The sequence below is a fragment of the Dipodomys merriami genome, unplaced genomic scaffold, assembly GCF_024711535.1.
Source record: "Dipodomys merriami isolate MVZ:Mamm:240054 unplaced genomic scaffold, mDipMer1.0.p SCAF_163, whole genome shotgun sequence".
In the NCBI taxonomy this organism is placed as follows: Eukaryota; Metazoa; Chordata; class Mammalia; order Rodentia; family Heteromyidae; genus Dipodomys; species Dipodomys merriami.
Window position 1 is genome coordinate 1,149,525 of NW_027202971.1, and position 20,165 is coordinate 1,169,689.

General features: G+C 54.2%; 1 protein-coding gene across 2 annotated transcripts; it reads right to left on the bottom strand.

Annotated features, from left to right (window-relative positions):
• Positions 1-10,338: 10,338 nt before the first annotated feature.
• Ubc (ubiquitin C) lies at positions 10,339-14,428 on the bottom strand. Of its 2 annotated transcripts, none has more exons than XM_070024883.1 (2): positions 14,326-14,428; positions 10,339-12,699 (listed from the first exon to the last, which is right to left on the bottom strand). In XM_070024883.1, exon 2 carries the CDS (start codon positions 12,694-12,696, stop codon positions 10,411-10,413), a length of 2,286 nt encoding a protein of 761 aa, XP_069880984.1. In that variant the 5' UTR covers positions 12,697-12,699; positions 14,326-14,428; the 3' UTR covers positions 10,339-10,410. The 2 variants fall into 2 exon arrangements, with proteins under 2 accessions (XP_069880984.1, XP_069880985.1); XM_070024884.1 differs by lacking the exon at positions 14,326-14,428 and adding an exon at positions 13,734-13,813.
• Positions 14,429-20,165: the final 5,737 nt, after the last annotated feature.

Genomic DNA, 20,165 nt, shown 5'->3' on the forward strand with positions numbered 1-20,165 from the left:
TCAGCTGTTCCCACTCAGAACGTGGGGTGAGCCCCGTGTTCCCCGAAGCCTCCAGGGGGGCCCCGCTCCCTGCCAGGCCGGGCCAGGCCATCTCTCCCACCCTGCCAGCCAGGCCGTGGAGCCCTGGAGCCCACCACAGCCCCGCTCCCCCCCTGCCCCGGGCCCCGCACCCAGAACTCGGCTCTCAGGTGTCACCTTTGAGCAGGAATTGGTTCCCAGGGAGTGAGAGCCTGGGGTCCTCCTCCCGCCTCCCTCCCGCCCGCCCCACAGGGAGATGTCAGCCACCTGTCCGTCCAGTGCCCACATCTCCCGTCAGGTTCCACCACCCGATCTGCACCCTCACCCCAGAGACAAAGCGGGCGTCAAGTTCCCTCCTTCCCCATGCTCGGATTTCCCTGGTGCCAGGTCTCCTGTCCTGGCACACACGCATACGCCTGCCCCGCCCCAGCCACCTGTGCCCATGACATCATCTGGAAATGGGGTCCTCAGAGGGGGCTAAGTTAAGCCTAGGGGAGGGGAGCAAGGCGAACCCCAACCTCCCATGGAAGAAGGGGTGTCATGTCCACGAGACGGGCCGGGGTCATGGTGTGGCAGCCCAGGATCGGCAAGGTCGCCCACAGCCGGGTCCTCAGCGGCGCGGCCTCCCCCACCCACGGAGGAGGCCACTATCCGCCACCTGCGCCCCCGCGGTGGGGCTGCTTAGCTGTGGTTCTGCCCTCAGGTGGCCCTGTCCCCCTGCCCCGGCGCCGGACAGTCCCGCACTTCCGGCAAGTTCCCCAGGACACACAGGCTGCCGGGTAGACAGCACATTTGGGAAGCAGAGGCAGGCCAGCACGGCCAGCTCTCACTCACTTTCCCACCCGGGCTGGCTTTGAACCGCGATCCTCAGCTCTCAGCCTCCCGAGAAGCTGGGATGACAGGCGTGAGCCACGGGTGCCCTGCTAAAAAACATGTTTTCTTTGTGGACTTAGCTCCCAGATGGTAGCAGAAAGCAGGATACCCCCAAATGGCAGCATAGTTCCTCTCAGCTAACAATCCAGGGGTGGTGATGGTCTAGGAAAGCAGGAGCTTGCGCCCCATGGAGGCACGGGAATCCGGCCTGCTGCAGTCCCACGGCTCCGTTGTCTGCCACTCCCACAGAGGGGGAGGTCAGCAGCCTCATTTGGAGCCTCCAGCTGCAGAGCCCCAGCCGGGCAGCCATGCCCTCCCCAGAGCCCTTAGTTCTGAAACTCAATGGCCAGGGGTGTGGCGGCGGGGGCACAGTCTCCTCCCTCCAGCTCTTCACCAGTCCCCGGGTTTCAGAATGAAGAACCCTGTGGCAGGGCTTCTTCCTGTTGGCCCGTGTCAAGTTCCATGTGTCTTCTGAGAAATAAAGAACTGAAATTAGAGTTTTGCTTGGCCAGTTCCTGTTAGAGCTCTCTGACTTCCACACATCAACAGCTCGTGACCTGGGTTCAGTGCCTGCTCTCTTCCTCAGGGAAGAGAGACATGGCGGCATCCAGCCCAACCCTGCCAACGTGGAAACAGCAACAGCACACAGCCTTGCAAATCAAGGAGAACCTTCACAAGCTGAAGAGAGGAGGCAAGCCTGGACCCCAGTCCTCCTCCCCCAAGGTGGGAGATAGGGGCTTCACAAAGTATCTGGCCCCAAGGCTTACAACCCCATGGGGGCACTAAGGCCCCAAAGCTCAGGGACCAGGTAGAGTCCTGGGGGACGGGGAGGGAAAGGCACAATTTTGGTGACAATTTTTTTTTTTTTTTTTTTGGTTGGCTGTGGGGCTTGAACTCTGGGCCTGGGCGCTGTCCCTCAGCTCTTCAGCTCAAGGCTGGCGCTCTACCACTTGAGCTACAGCGCCACTTCCGGCTTTCTGGTGGTTTTATTGGAGATAGGAGTCTCACGGTCTCTCCTGTCTGGGCTGGCTTTGAACCGCGATCCTCAGATCTCAGCTTCCTGAGTAGCTAGGATTACAGACGTGAGCCACCAGTGCCCGGCTTTGGTGACAATTTTATATCAGAAAGTTTCCAAGTTTCCTCTGGGCAAAAAGGTTGCCCCTGGGGTCGTAATCAGCAAGAGATTTTTTTGTTTGTTTGTTTGTGATGGTTTCAAAGTGCCTGTGAATTCTTAAATGTTTCTCCACCAAAAGCAGTGTCTAGGCACAATAGATCACTCTAATTAATCTCAGCTATTTGAGAGATAGAGGGAGGATCACTGTCCAAGGCTGACCCTGGGCCAAGAAAGAAAAAAAAAAAAAACACTGAAGCAAAAAAATTGTGGGTGTAGAGGGTGCCTGTAATCCTAGAGGCTGAGGTCTGAGGACCACGGTGCAAAGCCAGCCTGGGCAGCAAAGTCTGTGAGACTCTTTTTTTTTTTTTTTTTTTTTTTGGTCCCGTCATTGGGCCTGAACTCTGGGCCTTCCCTCAGCTCTTCAGCTCAAGGCTAGTGCTCTACCACTTGAGCCATAGTGCCACTTCCGCCTTTTTTCTTATGTGGTGCTGAGGAATCGAACCCAGGGCCTCAGGGCCTCAGGCATGCAAGGCAAGCGCTCTACCACTGAGCCACCTTCCCAGCCCTGTGAGACTCTTATCTCTAATAAATCACCAGAAACCTGGAGTGGCGCTGTGGCTCAAATGGTAGAGCGCTCTCCTTGAGCTGAAGAGCTGAGGGACAACACCTAGGACCAGAGTTCAAGCCCTACAACTGACAAAAAAAATTGTGGATATAGATCAAATAGTATAGTGCGCCAGGCACTGGTAGCTCATGCCTGTAATCTTAGCTACTCAGGAGGCTGAGATTTGAGGATCCTGGTTCAAAGCCAGCCCGGGCAGGAAAGTCCGTGAAATTCTCATCTCCAATAAACCACCAGAAAACCGGAAGTGGCGTTGTAGCTCAAGTGGTAGAGCACTGGTCTTGGGCTGAAGAGCTGAGGGACAGCGCTCAGGCCCAGAGTTCAAGCCCCATGACCGACCGAAAAAAAAAATGGTATAATGCCTACCTAGCAAGGGCAAAGCTCTGAGTTCCAATCACATTACCACACACAAAAGAGAAGGGGCTCATCACTAGCTTCATACACCATACAATTCATATGAAGTATCCAGGGTATTCAAATTCATGGTGATAAAAAGTAGAAAAGTCCACAATTCAGCCTTTGGGACAGAGCAAAACCTGATCCAATGCCAGTGCTGATGGCTCACACTTGTAACCCTAGCTACTCAGAAGGCTGAGTTCTGAGGATCCCAGTTCAAAGCTAGCCCAGGCAGACAAATCTGAGAGACTTGTCTCCAATTAGCCATAAAAAGCCATAAGTGAAGCTGAGGCTCAAGTAGTAGAGTACCAGCCTGCCTGCGTAAGAGCACAAGGGCCTCAATCCAAGCCCCAGTACCAGCACACACACGTGCACGCACATGCACATACATGCACACACACACATTAGGCAAAAACTAGCTGAGAAGTTTCCCACAAAAGCAGAGCATTCTGGGTAGAAGAGCAGGAGGGGCAGATGGCCCACAGCAGGAGCTTGTTTGACTGAGAGGTAGAAAGTATTGCTAGAAGCTGACAAAGCCTGGCAAGTGCTGGATAGTGAGGTTCGTTCTGTAATCTGCTTGGACTGCAGTCAGTGATGAGGAAAGCTGTCAGTCCCACAGGAGAGCCGGGGAGAGGAGGCAGCTCAAGGGCAGTCTCTTCTCTCAGGAAGTAATTTTCCTGTTCGTCCTTGAGCTGGGTCTGGGGGGAGGAGGTGGCCTTGTGGGTCTGTAAGGAAGTCAGCTTCCAGCTGTGAGCATCTGAGCAAACAGGGAAGGGCAAGGCCGCTGGTCATTTACAGCAGCAAGCTGCCAGGGTCAGTGGCTCACACCTGTAATCCGCTTAGCTACTCCGGAGGTTATGGAGGACCTGGTTCAAAGCCAGCCTTGGGCAGGAAAGTCTGTGAGACCCTTACCTCTAGTTAACCACCAAAAGCTGGAAGTGGAGCTGTGGCTCAGGTGATAGAGCACTAGCCTTGATCAAAAGCAGCTCAGCGACATGGTCCATGTCCTGAGTTCAAGCCCCAGAACTGGTGTGCATGCACATGTGCGCACACAAACACACACACACACACAATCCCCCAAAGACAGGGTATTTCCTGTTCTGTCACACAAGGGGTGAAGAGTAGGAAGGACCCAGGGCTCCCTCTTTGGGCAGGGCCCTGGCTGGGTCCACCTGTGGGGTTCGGCTGAGCTGCTACTCCCCCTGGTGGCTGCTGAGGTTTGCTAGCGCTTTCAGCAAGACCTGAATGCCCAGACAGGAGTGGCCGCCAGAATGTGGGACTGGGGTGGCAGGCGGTCGGCCCTCTGTGGAGTAGGCCCCGGTTCACCATCAGCTGTCTTCCTTCCCCACAGGCTCCTAACATGTTCTGGGCCTTCCCACATCTTTCCACCATGCACCGTTTTAAGCCATTTAACCTGTGTGTGTGTGTGTGTGTGTGTGTGTGTGTGTACGTGTATACATGCATGTGTGTGTGTGTGTGTGTGTGTATGCACGTGTATACATGCATGCTTGTCCTAGGGCTTGAACTCAGGGCCTGGGTGCTGTCCCTGAGCTGCTTTTGCTGAAAGCTGGCTAGAGCCCTGCCATGTGAGGCACAGCTTCACTTCTGGTTTGGGGACAGTTACTTGAAGAGAGTTTCACAAACTTTCCTGCCTGGGCTGGCTTTGAACAGCAACCCTCCCATCCTGAGTAGTTAGGATTCCAGGTGTGAGCAACCGGTGGCAAGCCAGTCTAGTCTATTTTCAAGCACACAATTTAGTGCATTAAATATGTGCTCATTTTGTGCAGTTTTGCTACTGCCCCTCTCTGGAACTTCTTCCCAAACTAAAACTCTGTGCCACGAAGCAAGAGCTGCCTTCCTGGGGCACCCCTTTCCTGGGGCACCCCCTTCCGCACACCCCCAGGCACCTAGTGCTGTCTGTGCCCATGAGCTGTGCTTTCTGTGGCCACTATGGAAGCAGAATCATGGGGTGTTTGTCTGTGACTCACTCATTTTTCACCCAGAGTCCTCAGGGGCATCTACATTACAGCAAGGAGTCCGACGATCGATCTTTCCTCTTCAAAACTGAATGAGGGCTGGGGCACAGCTCACCGGTGGAGCTCTTATCTAGGAAGCAGGAGGCCCGGGGTTCCATCCCTAATACCAAAATAAACAAAAGCAAAACCTCAGTGAGTCTCCACCAAACACATCTACCAACTCTGTTTACTCACCAGTAGCTAACACATCTTGTTCCCACCTTGGCTGTGAGGACGAGAATGATCAACGTTACAAAGTCTAGCTATCAACACAGCTGTGTCTGCTGCAGAAGTTATGGGTCCATAAGCAAACCAGTCCCTGGGCCAGGTGAAAAGGAGAGCTTATCTGTTCAGTAAGTGAACTAGCTGTCCAGTCACACAACCTGTGAAAGGTGTCACAATTTTCTTGTTAAGTGACAGCCAGGAACTCTCACACGTCAGCATAGCCTTTGGGCATTCCACATCAATCCCGTCCGTCTGTAGCCACCATTGCTAATAATTAGCAGTGCTGGTCAATGCTATGACACAGAAGCAATCAATGTTAGGAGTTGCCGTCCTCCCTCCCCAAGGGCAAAGTCCCCAACTGCCACGGGAGGACTTCGAGACTGTTTTACTCATTGAACATGACTTTGCCAAATTGGAAAAAAAAATTAATGAGGTCCTTAGAGAGAACGCATCATTTTTAATGTGAGACCATCATGAAATGTCACCACTCACCTTGCAGATAAGCGAAGGCCCCAGGGGGCCAGCACACGTCTGATATGGGAGAGCGACAAACCTTCAATAGGCTTGAATAATTTTCCTTTCCTTTTCCACTTTGTTTGTATGTATTTTAATTTTTGTGTTGAGGTCCTAGGACTTGAACTCAAGGGCTTGGGCGTTGTCCCCAAACCTCTGTGCTCAAGGCTGGCAGAGCTCTACAATCTGAGCCACAGCTCTACTTCCGGCTTTTTCTGAGTTTATTGGAGATAAGAGTCTCAGACTTTTTTGTCTGGGCTGGTTTTAGACTGCAATTCTTATATCTCAACCTCCTGAGTAGCTAGGATTACAGGCTTGAGCCACCAGCACCTGGCTATGAAAGTGCTCAGCCTTTAGAAAGAGGGAACAGGTTGGGTGAAGGGAGGGGATGGAAAATGGCTGGAACTATCTCAGGGTGCTATTTTGCAGAATAACACCTGATACAAGTCAGCAGGAAATGGAGTCTTTCCAAAACAATGCCTTGGCATGAGGGAGTGATTGCAGCTGGTTAGACACATGGCAAGGCTGCAAGAGCAACTCATTCCAGGCAGGCAAAGAATGTAAAAGGCATTTGAGAAACAGCAAATTACCTTTTAGTGACAAGAAAAGCCTCTCAAAAGTAGAAAGGAGGGCTGGGAAGGTGGCTCAGTGGTAGAGCGCTTGCCTTGCATGCCTGAGGTCCTGGGTTCGATTCCTCAGCACCACATAAGCAAAAAGAAAAAAGCCAGAAGTGGCGCTGTGGCTCAAGTGGTAGAGCGCTAGCCTTGAGCTGAAGAGCTGAGGGACAGCGCCCAGGCCCAGAGTTCAGGCCCCACGACTGGACCCCCCCCCCAAAAAAAAAAATAGAAAGGAATCCAGGTGCCAGTGGCTCATGCCTGCTAGCTACTCAGGAAGCTGAGATCTGCGGATCATGGCATGGTTCAAAGCCAGCCTGGGCAGGAATGTCCATGAGACACTCATCTCCAATTAACTTAAAAAAAAACAGAAGTGGTGCTGTGGCTCAAGTGGTAGCGTGCTCGCCTTGAGCTGAAGGGCTGAGGCCCAGAGTTCAAGCCCTAAAACAAAACGACCTAAAACAAAAGCAAGCAAAGGCTTGGGTAACCACAACTGTGTAGGGACACTCACTGCAGACTCTTCATGGCTAACCCTTTTCATGGCTAACCCGTCCTGCCCGCGTTTGCCCCCTGCTGGCAGGAATAAACACTACACTCTCTTACCCGTCTGAATTATAAATCTGTGTAAGCCAAACGCACCATGTGGTGAGGATTTTACTGTTTTCAGGGGAAACATAAAAAGAACACTCCTGCCTGGCATGCCTATAATCCTAGCTACTCAGAAAAAGCTATGATCTGAAACCAACCTGGACAGGAAAGTCCCAGAGACTCTATCTCCAACTAAGTACTCAAACAAAAAGCCAGAAGTGGAGCTGTGACTCAAGTGGTAGAGTGCTAGTTGGGAGAAAAAATCCTCAGGGACAATGCTAAGGACCTGAGTTCAAGCCCCAGGATCAGCACAAAACAAAAACAAACAAAAACCACTCCTTTGTGTTTTTTGTCGGTCTGAGTGGTTTATTGGAATAGAGTCTCACAGACTTTCCTGCCCAGACTGGCTTTGAACCAGGATCCTCAGATCTTAGCCTCCTGAGTAGCTAGGACTACAGGCGTGAGCCACTGGTGCCTGGCCCCATTCCTTTATATAAACCATTTTCACTCACACAAGCACATCTATACAAGTGAATCCTTAAACAATTGTCTAAGTGTGAAGCCAAATTGGTGTTTTTGTTTTTTGCCAGTCCTAGGGCTGGAACTCAGAGCCTGGGCACTGTCGCTGAGCTTCTTTTGCTCAAGGCTAGTACTCTATTTTTGGAGCCACAGCACCACGTTCAGCTTTTTATGTTTACATGGTACTGAGGAATCGAAGCCAAGGTTTCATGCATGGTAGGCAAGCACTCTACCACTAAGCCACATTCCCAGCCTGCCAAATTGGTGTTAGAAGAATGAACTGTCACCAGGCAACAGTGGCTCATCTGTAATCCTAGCTACTCAAGCAGGATTTGAGGACTGCTGTTGAACTTCAGCCTAGAGGCAAAATGTAGCTCAGTGGCAAAGCACTTGCCTAGCAAGTACACATGTCCTGGGATCATGGTTCAAAGCCAGCCCAGGCAGGAACATCTGCTGGCCTCTTTTTTGGGGGGGATCTGGTTGTGGGGCCTGAACTCTGGGCCTGGGCACTGTCCTTCAGCTCTTCAGCTCAAGGCTAGTGCTCTACCACTTGAGCCACAACACCACTTCCAGCTTTTTTCTTTTTGCTTATGTGGTGCTGAGGAATTGAACCCAGGGCCTCAGGCATGCAAGGCAAGAGCTCTACCACTGAGCCACCATTCCAGCCCCCTGCGGGACTCTTTATCTTCAAGTAACACCAGAAAACCGGAAATGGTGCTGTGGCTCAAGTGGTAGAGCACTCACCTTGAGCTGAAGAGCTAAGGGACAGCACCCAGGCTGAGTTCAAGCCCCACAACCGACAGAAAAAAAAGCGCTGAGGATTCTATATACATGATAAACAAACTCTACCACCGAGTTACACTCTAGCCTCCTTCCAAAATCCATGTAAAGCTTGAGTTTTCAGTGTCATAAAAGCAGGTTTGGGGGCTGGGAAGGTGGCTCAGTGGTAGTGCTTGCCTAGCATGCATGAAGTCCTAGGTTGGGGTTCCTCTGGACCACATAAATAGAAAAAACCATTAGTGGTCTTGTGGCTCAAGTGGTAGAGTGCCAGCTTTGAGCAATAGCAGCTCAGGGACAGTTCAAACCCCAGGACTGGCCAAAAGTGTGGGGTGGGGGGGTGGGAAAGCAGGCACTCTGTAAGTTCTCCATTAAAAAAAAAAAAGTGTCTTTTCTGATACTAGGGATCAAACACAGGATAAGTGCTTTTGCCACCTCAGCTCTTCAGCTCAAGGCTAGCGCTCTACCACTTGGGCTACAGCTCCACTTCCAGTTTTCTGGAGATAGGAATCTCTCGGTCTTTCCTACCTGGGCTGGCTTTGAACCGAGATCCTCAGATCTCAGCCTCCTGAGTAGAATAGCTAGGATGACAGGCAGGAGCCACCGGCACCCAGCTTCATGCCTATAATCTCAGCCTACTCTGGAGGATGACCTCTAAGTATGTTTAAAACCAGCCTGGGCTTTTAGAAAAGTCTGTGATTCTGATCACTATGGGGAGACCAAAGTGGCATTGTGGCTCAAAGTGGTAGAGTGCTAACCTGAGCAAAAGAGCTCAGGGACAGAGCCCAGGCCCTGAATTTAAGCTCCAAAAGTACTTATGCATAAAACTAGCCCAAAGAGTTCATTTAAAACTTAGGATGACTCAGTTACCCATGGTTCCTATCTGCAGCTCTACTGCAGCTGAAATCAAGGTAAAACTATTCATGATTGAAGCTAGAGACCAAACTTTGGGCAGCAAAATCTGACTCCATCTCCAAAATAACCAGCAATAAGCAGGACAGGTTAGAGGGGAGATTCAAGTAGCAGAGGCAGTAAAAGTGTGAAGCCAAGTTCCAAGTGCTAAAAACAAGATCCACAAATTCACAATGCTGAAAACGTTAAGATCTGATGAAAGGATGTGATGACACATTGAAGGGGCACACTTTACACACACTCATCATAAAACCCTCCTTGTACAACTAGTACTAGGAAAGTTTTAAGAACTGCTCCACATCTGAGTATGTATCAGAGATTATGGGAGAGTGCCCATTAACCAGTTTCCTTATTTGAACATTTTTCTCAGTGCTGCAGATTAAACCAGAGGACTGGGCATTCTAGGGAAGGACTCTACTACCTTAAATCTAAGCACCCCCGTCCCCCAACCCTATGCCTCTGCCTACCCCACCCACTACCTTTTGAGAGTCTCCAGTAGAAAGGGGCACACCAAGCTACCGTGTGAATTTTTTGTTAGTCACAGGGCTTGAGCTCAAGGCCTAGGATGCTGTCCCTTAGCATTTGTACTCATGCTTAGTTGAGTCACTGCTGCACTTCCTTTTATATTGGTTAGAGCTAAGAAAACCGGTTCCAAGGCCCCATTACACAATCTATTTACTGTTAAAAAAAAAAACAAAACCCGCTGGGCACCACGGGCTCATGCCTGTAATCCTAGAGCTACTCAGGAAGCTTGAGATCTGAGGATCCCAGTTCAAAGCCAGCCCAACCAAGGCAGCAAAGTCTCATGGGACTTATCTCTGATTAATCACCAAAAAATTAGAACTGGCCCAGTGGCTCAAGGTAGAACATTCACCTTGAGCTGAAGAGCTAAAGGACAATGCCCAGACCCAGAGTTCAAGCCCAACCACCCCCTTACCCCCACAAAAAGCCGAAGTATCTAAAAACACAGGCTAGAATAACTGTAAGTGGCATATATACAATTTCTTACCAGCTGACAGGGCAGTGGCTTCTAACTATACTCAAATTATAATAATCCTCTCCTTTGCATTGACATTTTTTACTTCATGATTAACCTATTGGGGTTCATTATTGTTCTATACTGATAAGGATTATAATACACACATTAAACTATTCAGGAATGCAAGAACTTTATTTATTTAAACAAAAGTGCAATGAAACTTGTCATGAGTTTAAAAGGGGAAATTAAAAACCTCCCCTCAAACGGAGCACCAGGTGCAGAGTGGACTCCTTCTGGATGTTGTAGTCAGACAGGGTACGGCCATCTTCCAGCTGCTTGCCCGCAAAGATCAGCCTCTGCTGGTCAGGGGGAATACCTTCCTTGTCCTGGATCTTAGCCTTGACATTCTCGATGGTGTCACTGGGCTCCACCTCCAGGGTGATGGTCTTGCCAGTCAGGGTCTTCACGAAGATCTGCATGCCACCTCGGAGACGGAGCACCAGGTGCAGAGTGGACTCCTTCTGGATGTTGTAGTCAGACAGGGTACGGCCATCTTCCAGCTGCTTGCCCGCAAAGATCAGCCTCTGCTGGTCAGGGGGAATACCTTCCTTGTCCTGGATCTTAGCTTTGACGTTCTCGATGGTGTCACTGGGCTCCACCTCCAGGGTGATGGTCTTGCCAGTCAGGGTCTTCACGAAGATCTGCATGCCACCTCGGAGACGGAGCACCAGGTGCAGAGTGGACTCCTTCTGGATGTTGTAGTCAGACAGGGTACGGCCATCTTCCAGCTGCTTGCCCGCAAAGATCAGCCTCTGCTGGTCAGGGGGAATACCTTCCTTGTCCTGGATCTTAGCCTTGACGTTCTCGATGGTGTCACTGGGCTCCACCTCCAGGGTGATGGTCTTGCCAGTCAGGGTCTTCACGAAGATCTGCATGCCACCTCGGAGACGGAGCACCAGGTGCAGAGTGGACTCCTTCTGGATGTTGTAGTCAGACAGGGTACGGCCATCTTCCAGCTGCTTGCCCGCAAAGATCAGCCTCTGCTGGTCAGGGGGAATACCTTCCTTGTCCTGGATCTTAGCCTTGACGTTCTCGATGGTGTCACTGGGCTCCACCTCCAGGGTGATGGTCTTGCCAGTCAGGGTCTTCACAAAGATCTGCATGCCACCTCGGAGACGGAGCACCAGGTGCAGAGTGGACTCCTTCTGGATGTTGTAGTCAGACAGGGTACGGCCATCTTCCAGCTGCTTGCCCGCAAAGATCAGCCTCTGCTGGTCAGGGGGAATACCTTCCTTGTCCTGGATCTTAGCTTTGACGTTCTCGATGGTGTCACTGGGCTCCACCTCCAGGGTGATGGTCTTGCCAGTCAGGGTCTTCACGAAGATCTGCATGCCACCTCGGAGACGGAGCACCAGGTGCAGAGTGGACTCCTTCTGGATGTTGTAGTCAGACAGGGTACGGCCATCTTCCAGCTGCTTGCCCGCAAAGATCAGCCTCTGCTGGTCAGGGGGAATACCTTCCTTGTCCTGGATCTTAGCCTTGACATTCTCGATGGTGTCACTGGGCTCCACCTCCAGGGTGATGGTCTTGCCAGTCAGGGTCTTCACGAAGATCTGCATGCCACCTCGGAGACGGAGCACCAGGTGCAGAGTGGACTCCTTCTGGATGTTGTAGTCAGACAGGGTACGGCCATCTTCCAGCTGCTTGCCCGCAAAGATCAGCCTCTGCTGGTCAGGGGGAATACCTTCCTTGTCCTGGATCTTAGCCTTGACATTCTCGATGGTGTCACTGGGCTCCACCTCCAGGGTGATGGTCTTGCCAGTCAGGGTCTTCACAAAGATCTGCATGCCACCTCGGAGACGGAGCACCAGGTGCAGAGTGGACTCCTTCTGGATGTTGTAGTCAGACAGGGTACGGCCATCTTCCAGCTGCTTGCCCGCAAAGATCAGCCTCTGCTGGTCAGGGGGAATACCTTCCTTGTCCTGGATCTTAGCCTTGACGTTCTCGATGGTGTCACTGGGCTCCACCTCCAGGGTGATGGTCTTGCCAGTCAGGGTCTTCACGAAGATCTGCATGCCACCTCGGAGACGGAGCACCAGGTGCAGAGTGGACTCCTTCTGGATGTTGTAGTCAGACAGGGTACGGCCATCTTCCAGCTGCTTGCCCGCAAAGATCAGCCTCTGCTGGTCAGGGGGAATACCTTCCTTGTCCTGGATCTTGGCCTTGACATTCTCGATGGTGTCACTGGGCTCCACCTCCAGGGTGATGGTCTTGCCAGTCAGGGTCTTCACGAAGATCTGCATGCCACCTCGGAGACGGAGCACCAGGTGCAGAGTGGACTCCTTCTGGATGTTGTAGTCAGACAGGGTACGGCCATCTTCCAGCTGCTTGCCCGCAAAGATCAGCCTCTGCTGATCAGGTGGTATGCCCTCCTTGTCCTGGATCTTGGCCTTGACATTCTCGATGGTGTCACTGGGCTCCACCTCCAGGGTGATGGTCTTGCCAGTCAGGGTCTTCACGAAGATCTGCATTGTCTATTACAACAAAGGAAAAAAAAGAAAAAGAAAAAGTTTAACTCCAATAAACCACCAGAAAACCAGAAATGGCCTTGTTGTTCAAAAGTTGGAGAGCTCTTGCCTTGGGCTGAAAAACTGAGGGACAGCACCCAGGCCCAGAGTGCAAGTCCCACCATCAACCAAAAAATAAAAGTAAAAAGTCTAGGGGCTGGGAAGGTGACTCAGTGGTAGAGCACTTGCCTTGCATGCCTGAGGCCCTGGGTTCGATTCCTTAGCACCACATAAGCATAAAGAAAAAAAGCTGGAAGTGGCACTGTGGCTCAAGTGGTAGAGTGCTAGCCTTGAGCTGAAGAGTTCAGGCCCCAGGACTTGACTTTAAAAAAAAAAAAGTATCCAGACTATGACAGGTGACCTTGGTTCACCCTTGTACCTAGTTAGAATCTTGAGACCTGAGAATTGTAGTTTAATGCCAGACTGCGGCAAGAAAGCCTTAGTCATCTCCAAGTAATAACTATATGAGCCAGAAATAGAACTGTGGCTCATGTGGTGGTGTGCCAGACCTGAGGAAACACTGAGGAGGAACAGCTCCCAGAGACCCTAATTTCAAGCCCTAGTACTGAAAAACAGATGAAGAAAATGACAACAACAAAAGAAAGATCACAACTTTCTTCCTGCTGGTACTTGAGCTTGAAATTAGGGATTGGTGTCCTTGCTCCACTGGTGCCCAGTCACTGTAGACAGAGCTTTACTTGGGCTTTCTATAGTTATTTGAAGACAAGTTTCATGGGCTTTTTTTTTTTTTTTTTACCCAAGCTAGATTCTAACCGTGATTCTCAGATTTGAAACCTGAGGATCAACGTTCAAAGCCAGCCCTTCAGAAAAGTCCATGGAAATCTCATCTCCCAGCTACCCAGCAAAGAGCTGTAAATGGAGTCGTGGCTCCCGTGGTGGAACACTGCCTTGGGGAAAAACCCGTAAGACAGCGCCTGGGCCCTATGACAAATCCCGTGGCCGTGGCACATACGTACAAAGTAGAAAAGAAGAAAACTTGCCTTAGTTAAAAACCAGCCAGTATCTAGGAGTGGTGGTGGTGACAAACTCAAAACCTGGCTCCGTAACCGTCACCAAGACAGAACTCCAGAGCCTCCCTTCGCTCCCTCCCCCTCTCGGTGTCTGGATCCCGTCCGCCCAGCCGTCTCCCGCAGCCCCGGACCCTGTGTCCAGCGGCGGAGAAAACCCCGCGACACACGGGCAGCCGGGCGCCGCCCCGACTGTGAGGCAACAGGCGCGGTGACGTCATAGGAGCGCGCGGCCTCCCGCCCCCGCCCCGCCCGTCCTGCCGGTTAACGGCCCCACCCGCCCCAACCGAGAAAAACCCCGCCACACGCACCCGCCCTCCGCCACGGCCTCGAGGGCCCCCCCCGCACCCCGCCGCCCGCTAGTCCGGCCTCTCAGACCTCGGGGCCCGCTTCCGAGTCTGAACCTAAGGATCCCGGCCGGCCGCCATCTTGCCTTCTCCTCAGGGGCAGCGGCGGCGAGCGCGCGGGCCCCCGGGAGAAGGGCTCGCGAGCCTGGGTGGCCGGCCATCCCCGGCGGCCGTCGGGCCCTCCCCCCCGCGGGCGCGGCGGCGCCGTGCTCACCCACCGGTGGCGGCTGTGGCTGCGGCGCTCGCAGAAGATCAGCGTCGGATCGAGCGGCGTCGACGGAACTCGCTGCGCCGCGCCCGGGCGCCGCCTTATATACCCCGGCCGCCCGGGATCCCTCCGCGGAAACGCCTGGAAGGGACTACTTTCCTACGCGCATTCCGCCCCCGCGGACGGAAACGAGCGCCAGAACAGCCCGGGATCCGACCTCCGAGACTGGTCCCCCCCCCCGGGGGCCAGACGCGTGGCGGCTGTCTGGGGGGGGCGAGGGGAGGCGAGGCCCGGCGGAGGGATCAACGCGCTTCCTGCGCGCTGCGGCCGTAACGCGCCGCCCTCGCCGCGGGGGGCGGGGGCGGAGGCGGAAGCCGCGAAAGCCCGGGCCGGATCGCCCGGGCGGAGCGGACGGCCGCCCGCGAGAACCCCGCTCCCCCGCCCGCCCCCCTCCCCCGCCCCCGGCCCAACGGTCCCCGGCGCGGGACACCCGCCAAGCAGTGGCCGACGAGGGGTCGCGCCGAGCGTTTCCTTCGCGGTCAGGGTCCCCGGCCCCGGCGGGCGCCCGCCCTGCCCCCGGCCTGCGGGGTTGGCGCGGAGTCCAGCTCCCGACCCTCGGGCGCTGGGTCTCGCGGAGGTCCTCTGGGGCCCAGCCCGGCCCCGCGCGGCCCGCGCCCTCCCCGCCGCCGCCGCCGCCCGGGCTCGGCGACCAGGCCGATGACTCGGCAGATCTGAGGCCGGCGGGGCCCTGGGGCCCTGCGGGGCCGGGACTGGGGCCCTGGGGCCCTGCGGGGCCGGGACTGGGGCCCGGGGACCCGGCGGGGCCGGGACTGGGGCCCGGGGACCCGGCGGGGCCGGGACTGGGGCCTGGGGACCCTGCGGGGCCGGGACTGGGGCCCGGGGACCCTGCGGGGCCGGGACTGGGGCCTGGGGACCCTGCGGGGCCGGGACTGGGGACCCTGCGGGGCCGGGACTGGGGCCTGGGGACCCTGCGGGGCCGGGACTGGGGACCCTGCGGGGCCGGGACTGGGGCCCGGGGGCCCTGCGGGGCCGGGACTGGGGCCCGGGGGCCCTGCGGGGCCGGGACTGGGGACCCTGCGGGGCCGGGACTGGGGCCCTGGGGCCCTGCGGGGCCGGGACTGGGGCCTGGGGACCCTGCGGGGCCGGGAATGGGGTCTGGGGACCCTGCGGGGCCGGCGGGGCCCTGGGGCCCTGCGGGGCCGGGACTGGGGCCTGGGGGCCCTGCGGGGCCGGGACTGGGGCCTGGGGCCCTGCGGGGCCGGGACTGGGGCCTGGGGACCCTGCGGGGCCGGGACTGGGGCCTGGGGACCCTGCGGGGCCGGGACTGGGGACCCTGCGGGGCCGGGACTGGGGACCCTGCGGGGCCGGGACTGGGGCCTGGGGACCCTGGTGGCCCTGCGGGGCCGGGACTGGGGCACCTGGGGGGCCGGGCGGGGTCGGGCGCCCCGGAGTGGGGCCTGGGGATCCGCCTAGGCCCGGGGCCTGCGGCGACCCCCGGCGCCGAAGGGAAGGAAGCCCGGCCGGGCTGGGGCCTTGGGTGTCACCACGGAGACCTGGACGTGTACACTGAGCTCGCTAAGCCCGAGACCGGTTCGGCCGGGTAGAAAGGCAAGTGTCCTCGCCCACCGAGCCCCAGCCCCAGAGGGAGACCCGAAGAAAACAAGCACTGAGAAACACCTGTGTACCCCGTGCTCTTGTGATCTGGCCAGCGTCCAAATCCCATCCACATCTGTGACTTCAAACACTTGTTTGAAATGTAAGGCCTGAGATTTGAAAGACTGGAAGGGAACCTCTCCCATTTCTGGAAGAAGAAATTGCCAACGTACAAAATGGAATCCTATAGGCAAACTGTACTTTGATACAAGCAGGGAGAGGAACGGGGAAATCAACAGTCTGTACTGTGAACCCTAGAGGAACGACAGTGGGATTTAAAACACTTCTAAGGGTTTGCGGTCAGCCCTCCCCACCCATGGTTCCTTCTGGACTCTTCCAGAACCATTTCAGATACGTAGAAGTCCACAGGTGTTTGAACTTCTACTCTTAAAGCTTTCAAAGAAATATGGGGCTGGGAAGGCAGCTCAGTGGTAGAGTGCCTGCCTTGCATGCATGAAAGAAATGGGAGTCAAAACTATGGGTTTTTTTTTTTTTTGGTCAGTAGTGGGGCTTCAACTCTGGGCCTGGGCACTGTCCCTGCCCTCTTCAGCTCCAGGCAAGCACTCTACCGCTTGAGCCACAGCCCCACTTCCAGTTTGTGAGTGGTTTATTGGAGATAAGAGTCTCATGGACGGGGCTGGGAAGATGGGTCCATGGTAGAGCGCTTGCCTTGCATGACCGAGGCCCTGGGTTTGACTCCTCAGTACCACATAAGCAAAAAGTTTAAAAAGTCTCATGGACTTCCCTGCCTATGCTGGCTTTGAACTGTGATCCTCAGATCTCAGCCTCCTGAGTAGCTAGGATTACAGGAGTCCACCAGCACCCAGCAAAACTGTATTTTATAATAGAAATCATCTTTGATATTACAGCACTTTGCATTACATTTTCATCTCTTTTCCTGATTTTTCTTCCTGTGTCTTAATAAATGGCAGAATAGCTCTATTTTTGTTTTAAACAGTGGAGTACCTTGTAGAGATCAAAATAACACAAGTGTTCATGTCTTTAAAGGTGCTATTGTCTCTGGACCTCATTTTCTTTTCTCCTAAATTCCAAAAGCCTTTTTTCTTCTCTGCTGTTTTCTTTTTTGGGCTTGAGCCCAGGGCCTGGTTGCTGTTTTTAAGCTGCTGTGGCTCAAGGCTGGTGTACTACCACTTGAGCCACAGCTCCACTTCCAGCTTTTTGAGGAGTTTATTGGGTATGAGTCTCACAGGCTTTCCTGTCCAGGCTGGCTTTGAACCACAATTCTCAGTAGCTGGGATTACAGGTGTGAGCCACCAGCCCACTTTTATGTGTAGATGCACTGGCCTTGAGCTCCTAGTTTTGTGTATTTGTGTGAAAACTTGAATTTCACCTTCATTTCAGCCTGGGTGAGCATAGCCTTTATCCCCTGTTCCTAAGCTGTCCCACCCCATCCCTGCTCTCCAACCTGCTGGGTGTTGCTTATTTCCTGTGCTAACTGGAGTCCCTTTAGGCAAGCCTGGAGCTGCTCGGGTTCGGCTTTGACTCTGTTACTGGGGCATTAAAATGTATTTTTCCAGGATCAGTCAGAGACACTCGTGATTCCTGCTACTGCCCTCAGTGAAGGTTATTTCTAAATGTCAGGCCACGTTTGCAAAGGAGCCCAAAGCCGAGTGAGGTGGCCGGTGACTGGCTGGCCCGCGGGGGAGGGGAGCTGGCTGCAGCCATGCCTGGTTGCCTGATTTTGGCGGGTGCCTCATTTCAGTCTTATGATCTGTGTTGTTTAGCAGCTGAGTCACGAGCTTTGTGACCTCAGCTTTTTCCAGAGTCCAGAAGGTTCTGAGATAAACAACTCTGATTTTAGACCCAGGGAGGGAGAGAGGAAAGAGGGGGAGGGGTGGGGAAGACACAAGGGGCTAGAGGGGACTGTGCAGAGGTTAGCACCATAGTAGAAGCTAAGAGATTAAGCTGCTCAACTTTACGTCCTTTGGGGCCACAATGTCTAGGGACACTCGGTGAGAGCCAGGGACACGGCTTGGCAGCCCTACCCCCACAAGGAACCTGGCAGCCACTGGGCTGTGGGCGGCTATGGACTCAAATGACTCCAGGCTCTGGGCCCCATTTGGACTCAGCACGTGGGTATCAAGTGGCTCCTAAAACCTGAAGCTGCCTGACCCAGAAAGCCTTGATGAAGTGCTGGAATGTTCAAGAAGGGCAGTGAGTCACTGGACCACCTACAATCCCTTTTACCCACAGATCACTGCTTCAGAGCTTGGGGCCATTGGCTCAGGGTCGGGTTGGGGCTGGGCCGGCAGCCGCTGTGGGCACACTGTGGGCACGCCTGGGCTGAGCTTGCTGGGGGCAGGGCTGGTCTGCCCCACCCCTCCCTGTCCCCTTTGCTTCAGAGAATTCTGGTGCCCTGAAGGTCACAGGTCACTTGTGATTGCTCCACCATCAGGACAGTGGCCTGGAGATCAAGGGGCACCAAGTGCCCTCCCACCTTCCCAGAAAGACACGTCAGAGGGCGGGCTGGAAGGTTCCAGGCTTAGTCATGACTTACATAACCAAACATGGGCGTGGCGGATGGAGGGCAGAAGGGAGACTGTGGGGAAGGGGGCTGGGGAGGGCTGACAGACAGGGCCCCACTCCCCCTGCTTCAGCTTCAATGCTTGGCTGCCGGCGTCCTGTGAGGACCTTCAGAGAACGGCACGGCTGTGCCATGTTTGGATTTGCTCTTGTTTGTGTTTTGTGGGTCATGGGACTTGAACTCAGGGCCCATGTGCTATCCCTGAGCGTTTTCTTGGCCTGTGATGAGGCTCCGCTCAGCGCCTGGGCAGTGTCCTTGAGCCTCTGTGCTCAGGGCTAACCTTCTACCACTTGAGCCAAGGCGCCACCTCTGGCTTTTTCTGATTAGTTTATTGGACGTAAGTGAAGGATGGCCCCGGACCCTGTTTTCCCAGGTGTGTACAGGTACCAGACAAGGCACCAAAGACAGGCGCAGGCTGCCTGACATAGGCAGGTAGTCAGCCTGAGCCTGGCTGTGAACCTCCAGTGGTGGCCCCGGCCAGGTGTGACCTTCACAGACAGTAGAGCTGTCTGAACACTGAAGAGCTTGAGACCTTGGATTAGGGAATACTCACCCCATTCTCTGCTGCACCTGCAGTCACTCCCCTCCCAAACTAAACTCGTGTAACCCGTCTCCTTGCTAAGACCCCATGAACACCCAGCTCCTTCCCCAGCTCCCTGCCCAGTCTCCAAGCCCTCAGGAAGGCTGTGCCCCTTGCTGGCCTACAGAAGATTGAGTCTGGCCTGTCTCTTTTCTTTCTCCTCCATTTTCCTAACAAGAGTCTCACAGGGGCTTTTCTGCCGGGCTGGTTTTAAACCATGCTCCTTAGATCTCAGTCTCCTGAGTAGCTACGATTACAGGTGTGAGCTACCGGTGCCCGGCTTTGCTTCTGATTTTAACCTGGGATGAGCCACATAGTGTGGCAGTTCGTGTTTGGTGACTGTCCCAGTGTGCCTGCTGCCATCTCTCTCAGAACTCTTCAGCTGGGGCTGGGAAGGTGGCTCAGTGGTAGAGTGCTTGCCTTGAATGCATGAAGCCCTAGATTCCATTCTTCAGCACCACATAAGCAGAAAAAGCTGGAAGTGGAGCTGTGGCTCAAGTGGTAGAGCAGTCGCTTTGAGCCGAAGAACTGAGGGACAGCGCCCAAGCCCAGAGTTCAAGCCCTACGACTGACCAAAAAAAAAAAAAAAAGAGAGAGAAAGGAACTCTTTAGCTTGCAAACTAGAACTCTGTGCCCAGGGAGCACTTCACCCCTTTCCAGCCCTGCGCCCGCTTTCTCCTCACTGCCTGCCTTAGCTGATGGTTTTGTTTCCTTGTGAAACTTTTTTTTTTTTGGCCAGTCCTGGGTCTTGAACTCAAGGCCTAGGCACTGTCCCTGAGCTGCTTTTGCTCAAGATGAGCACTCTACCACTTGGGCCACAGCGCTACTTCTGGCTTTTTCTGTGTATGTAGTACTGAGTAATTGAACCCAGGGCCTTGTGTATGCAACGCAAGCACTCTACCACTGAGCACCTTCCCAGCCCTGGTTAAACATTTTTTTTAAATGTTAAGAAATTTATTTTATTTTAGTGTGGTGTGGTGTGTATGTGTGTGGTGTGTGTGTGTGGCATGTGTGTGTGTGTGGTGTGTGTGTGTGGTGTGTATGTGTGAGG

What these genes read in the sequence shown, in the direction of transcription:
- Ubc (XM_070024883.1), bottom strand. Translation starts at nt 12,696, where the DNA reads ATGCAGATCTTCGTGAAGACCCTGACTGGCAAGACCATCACCCTGGAG.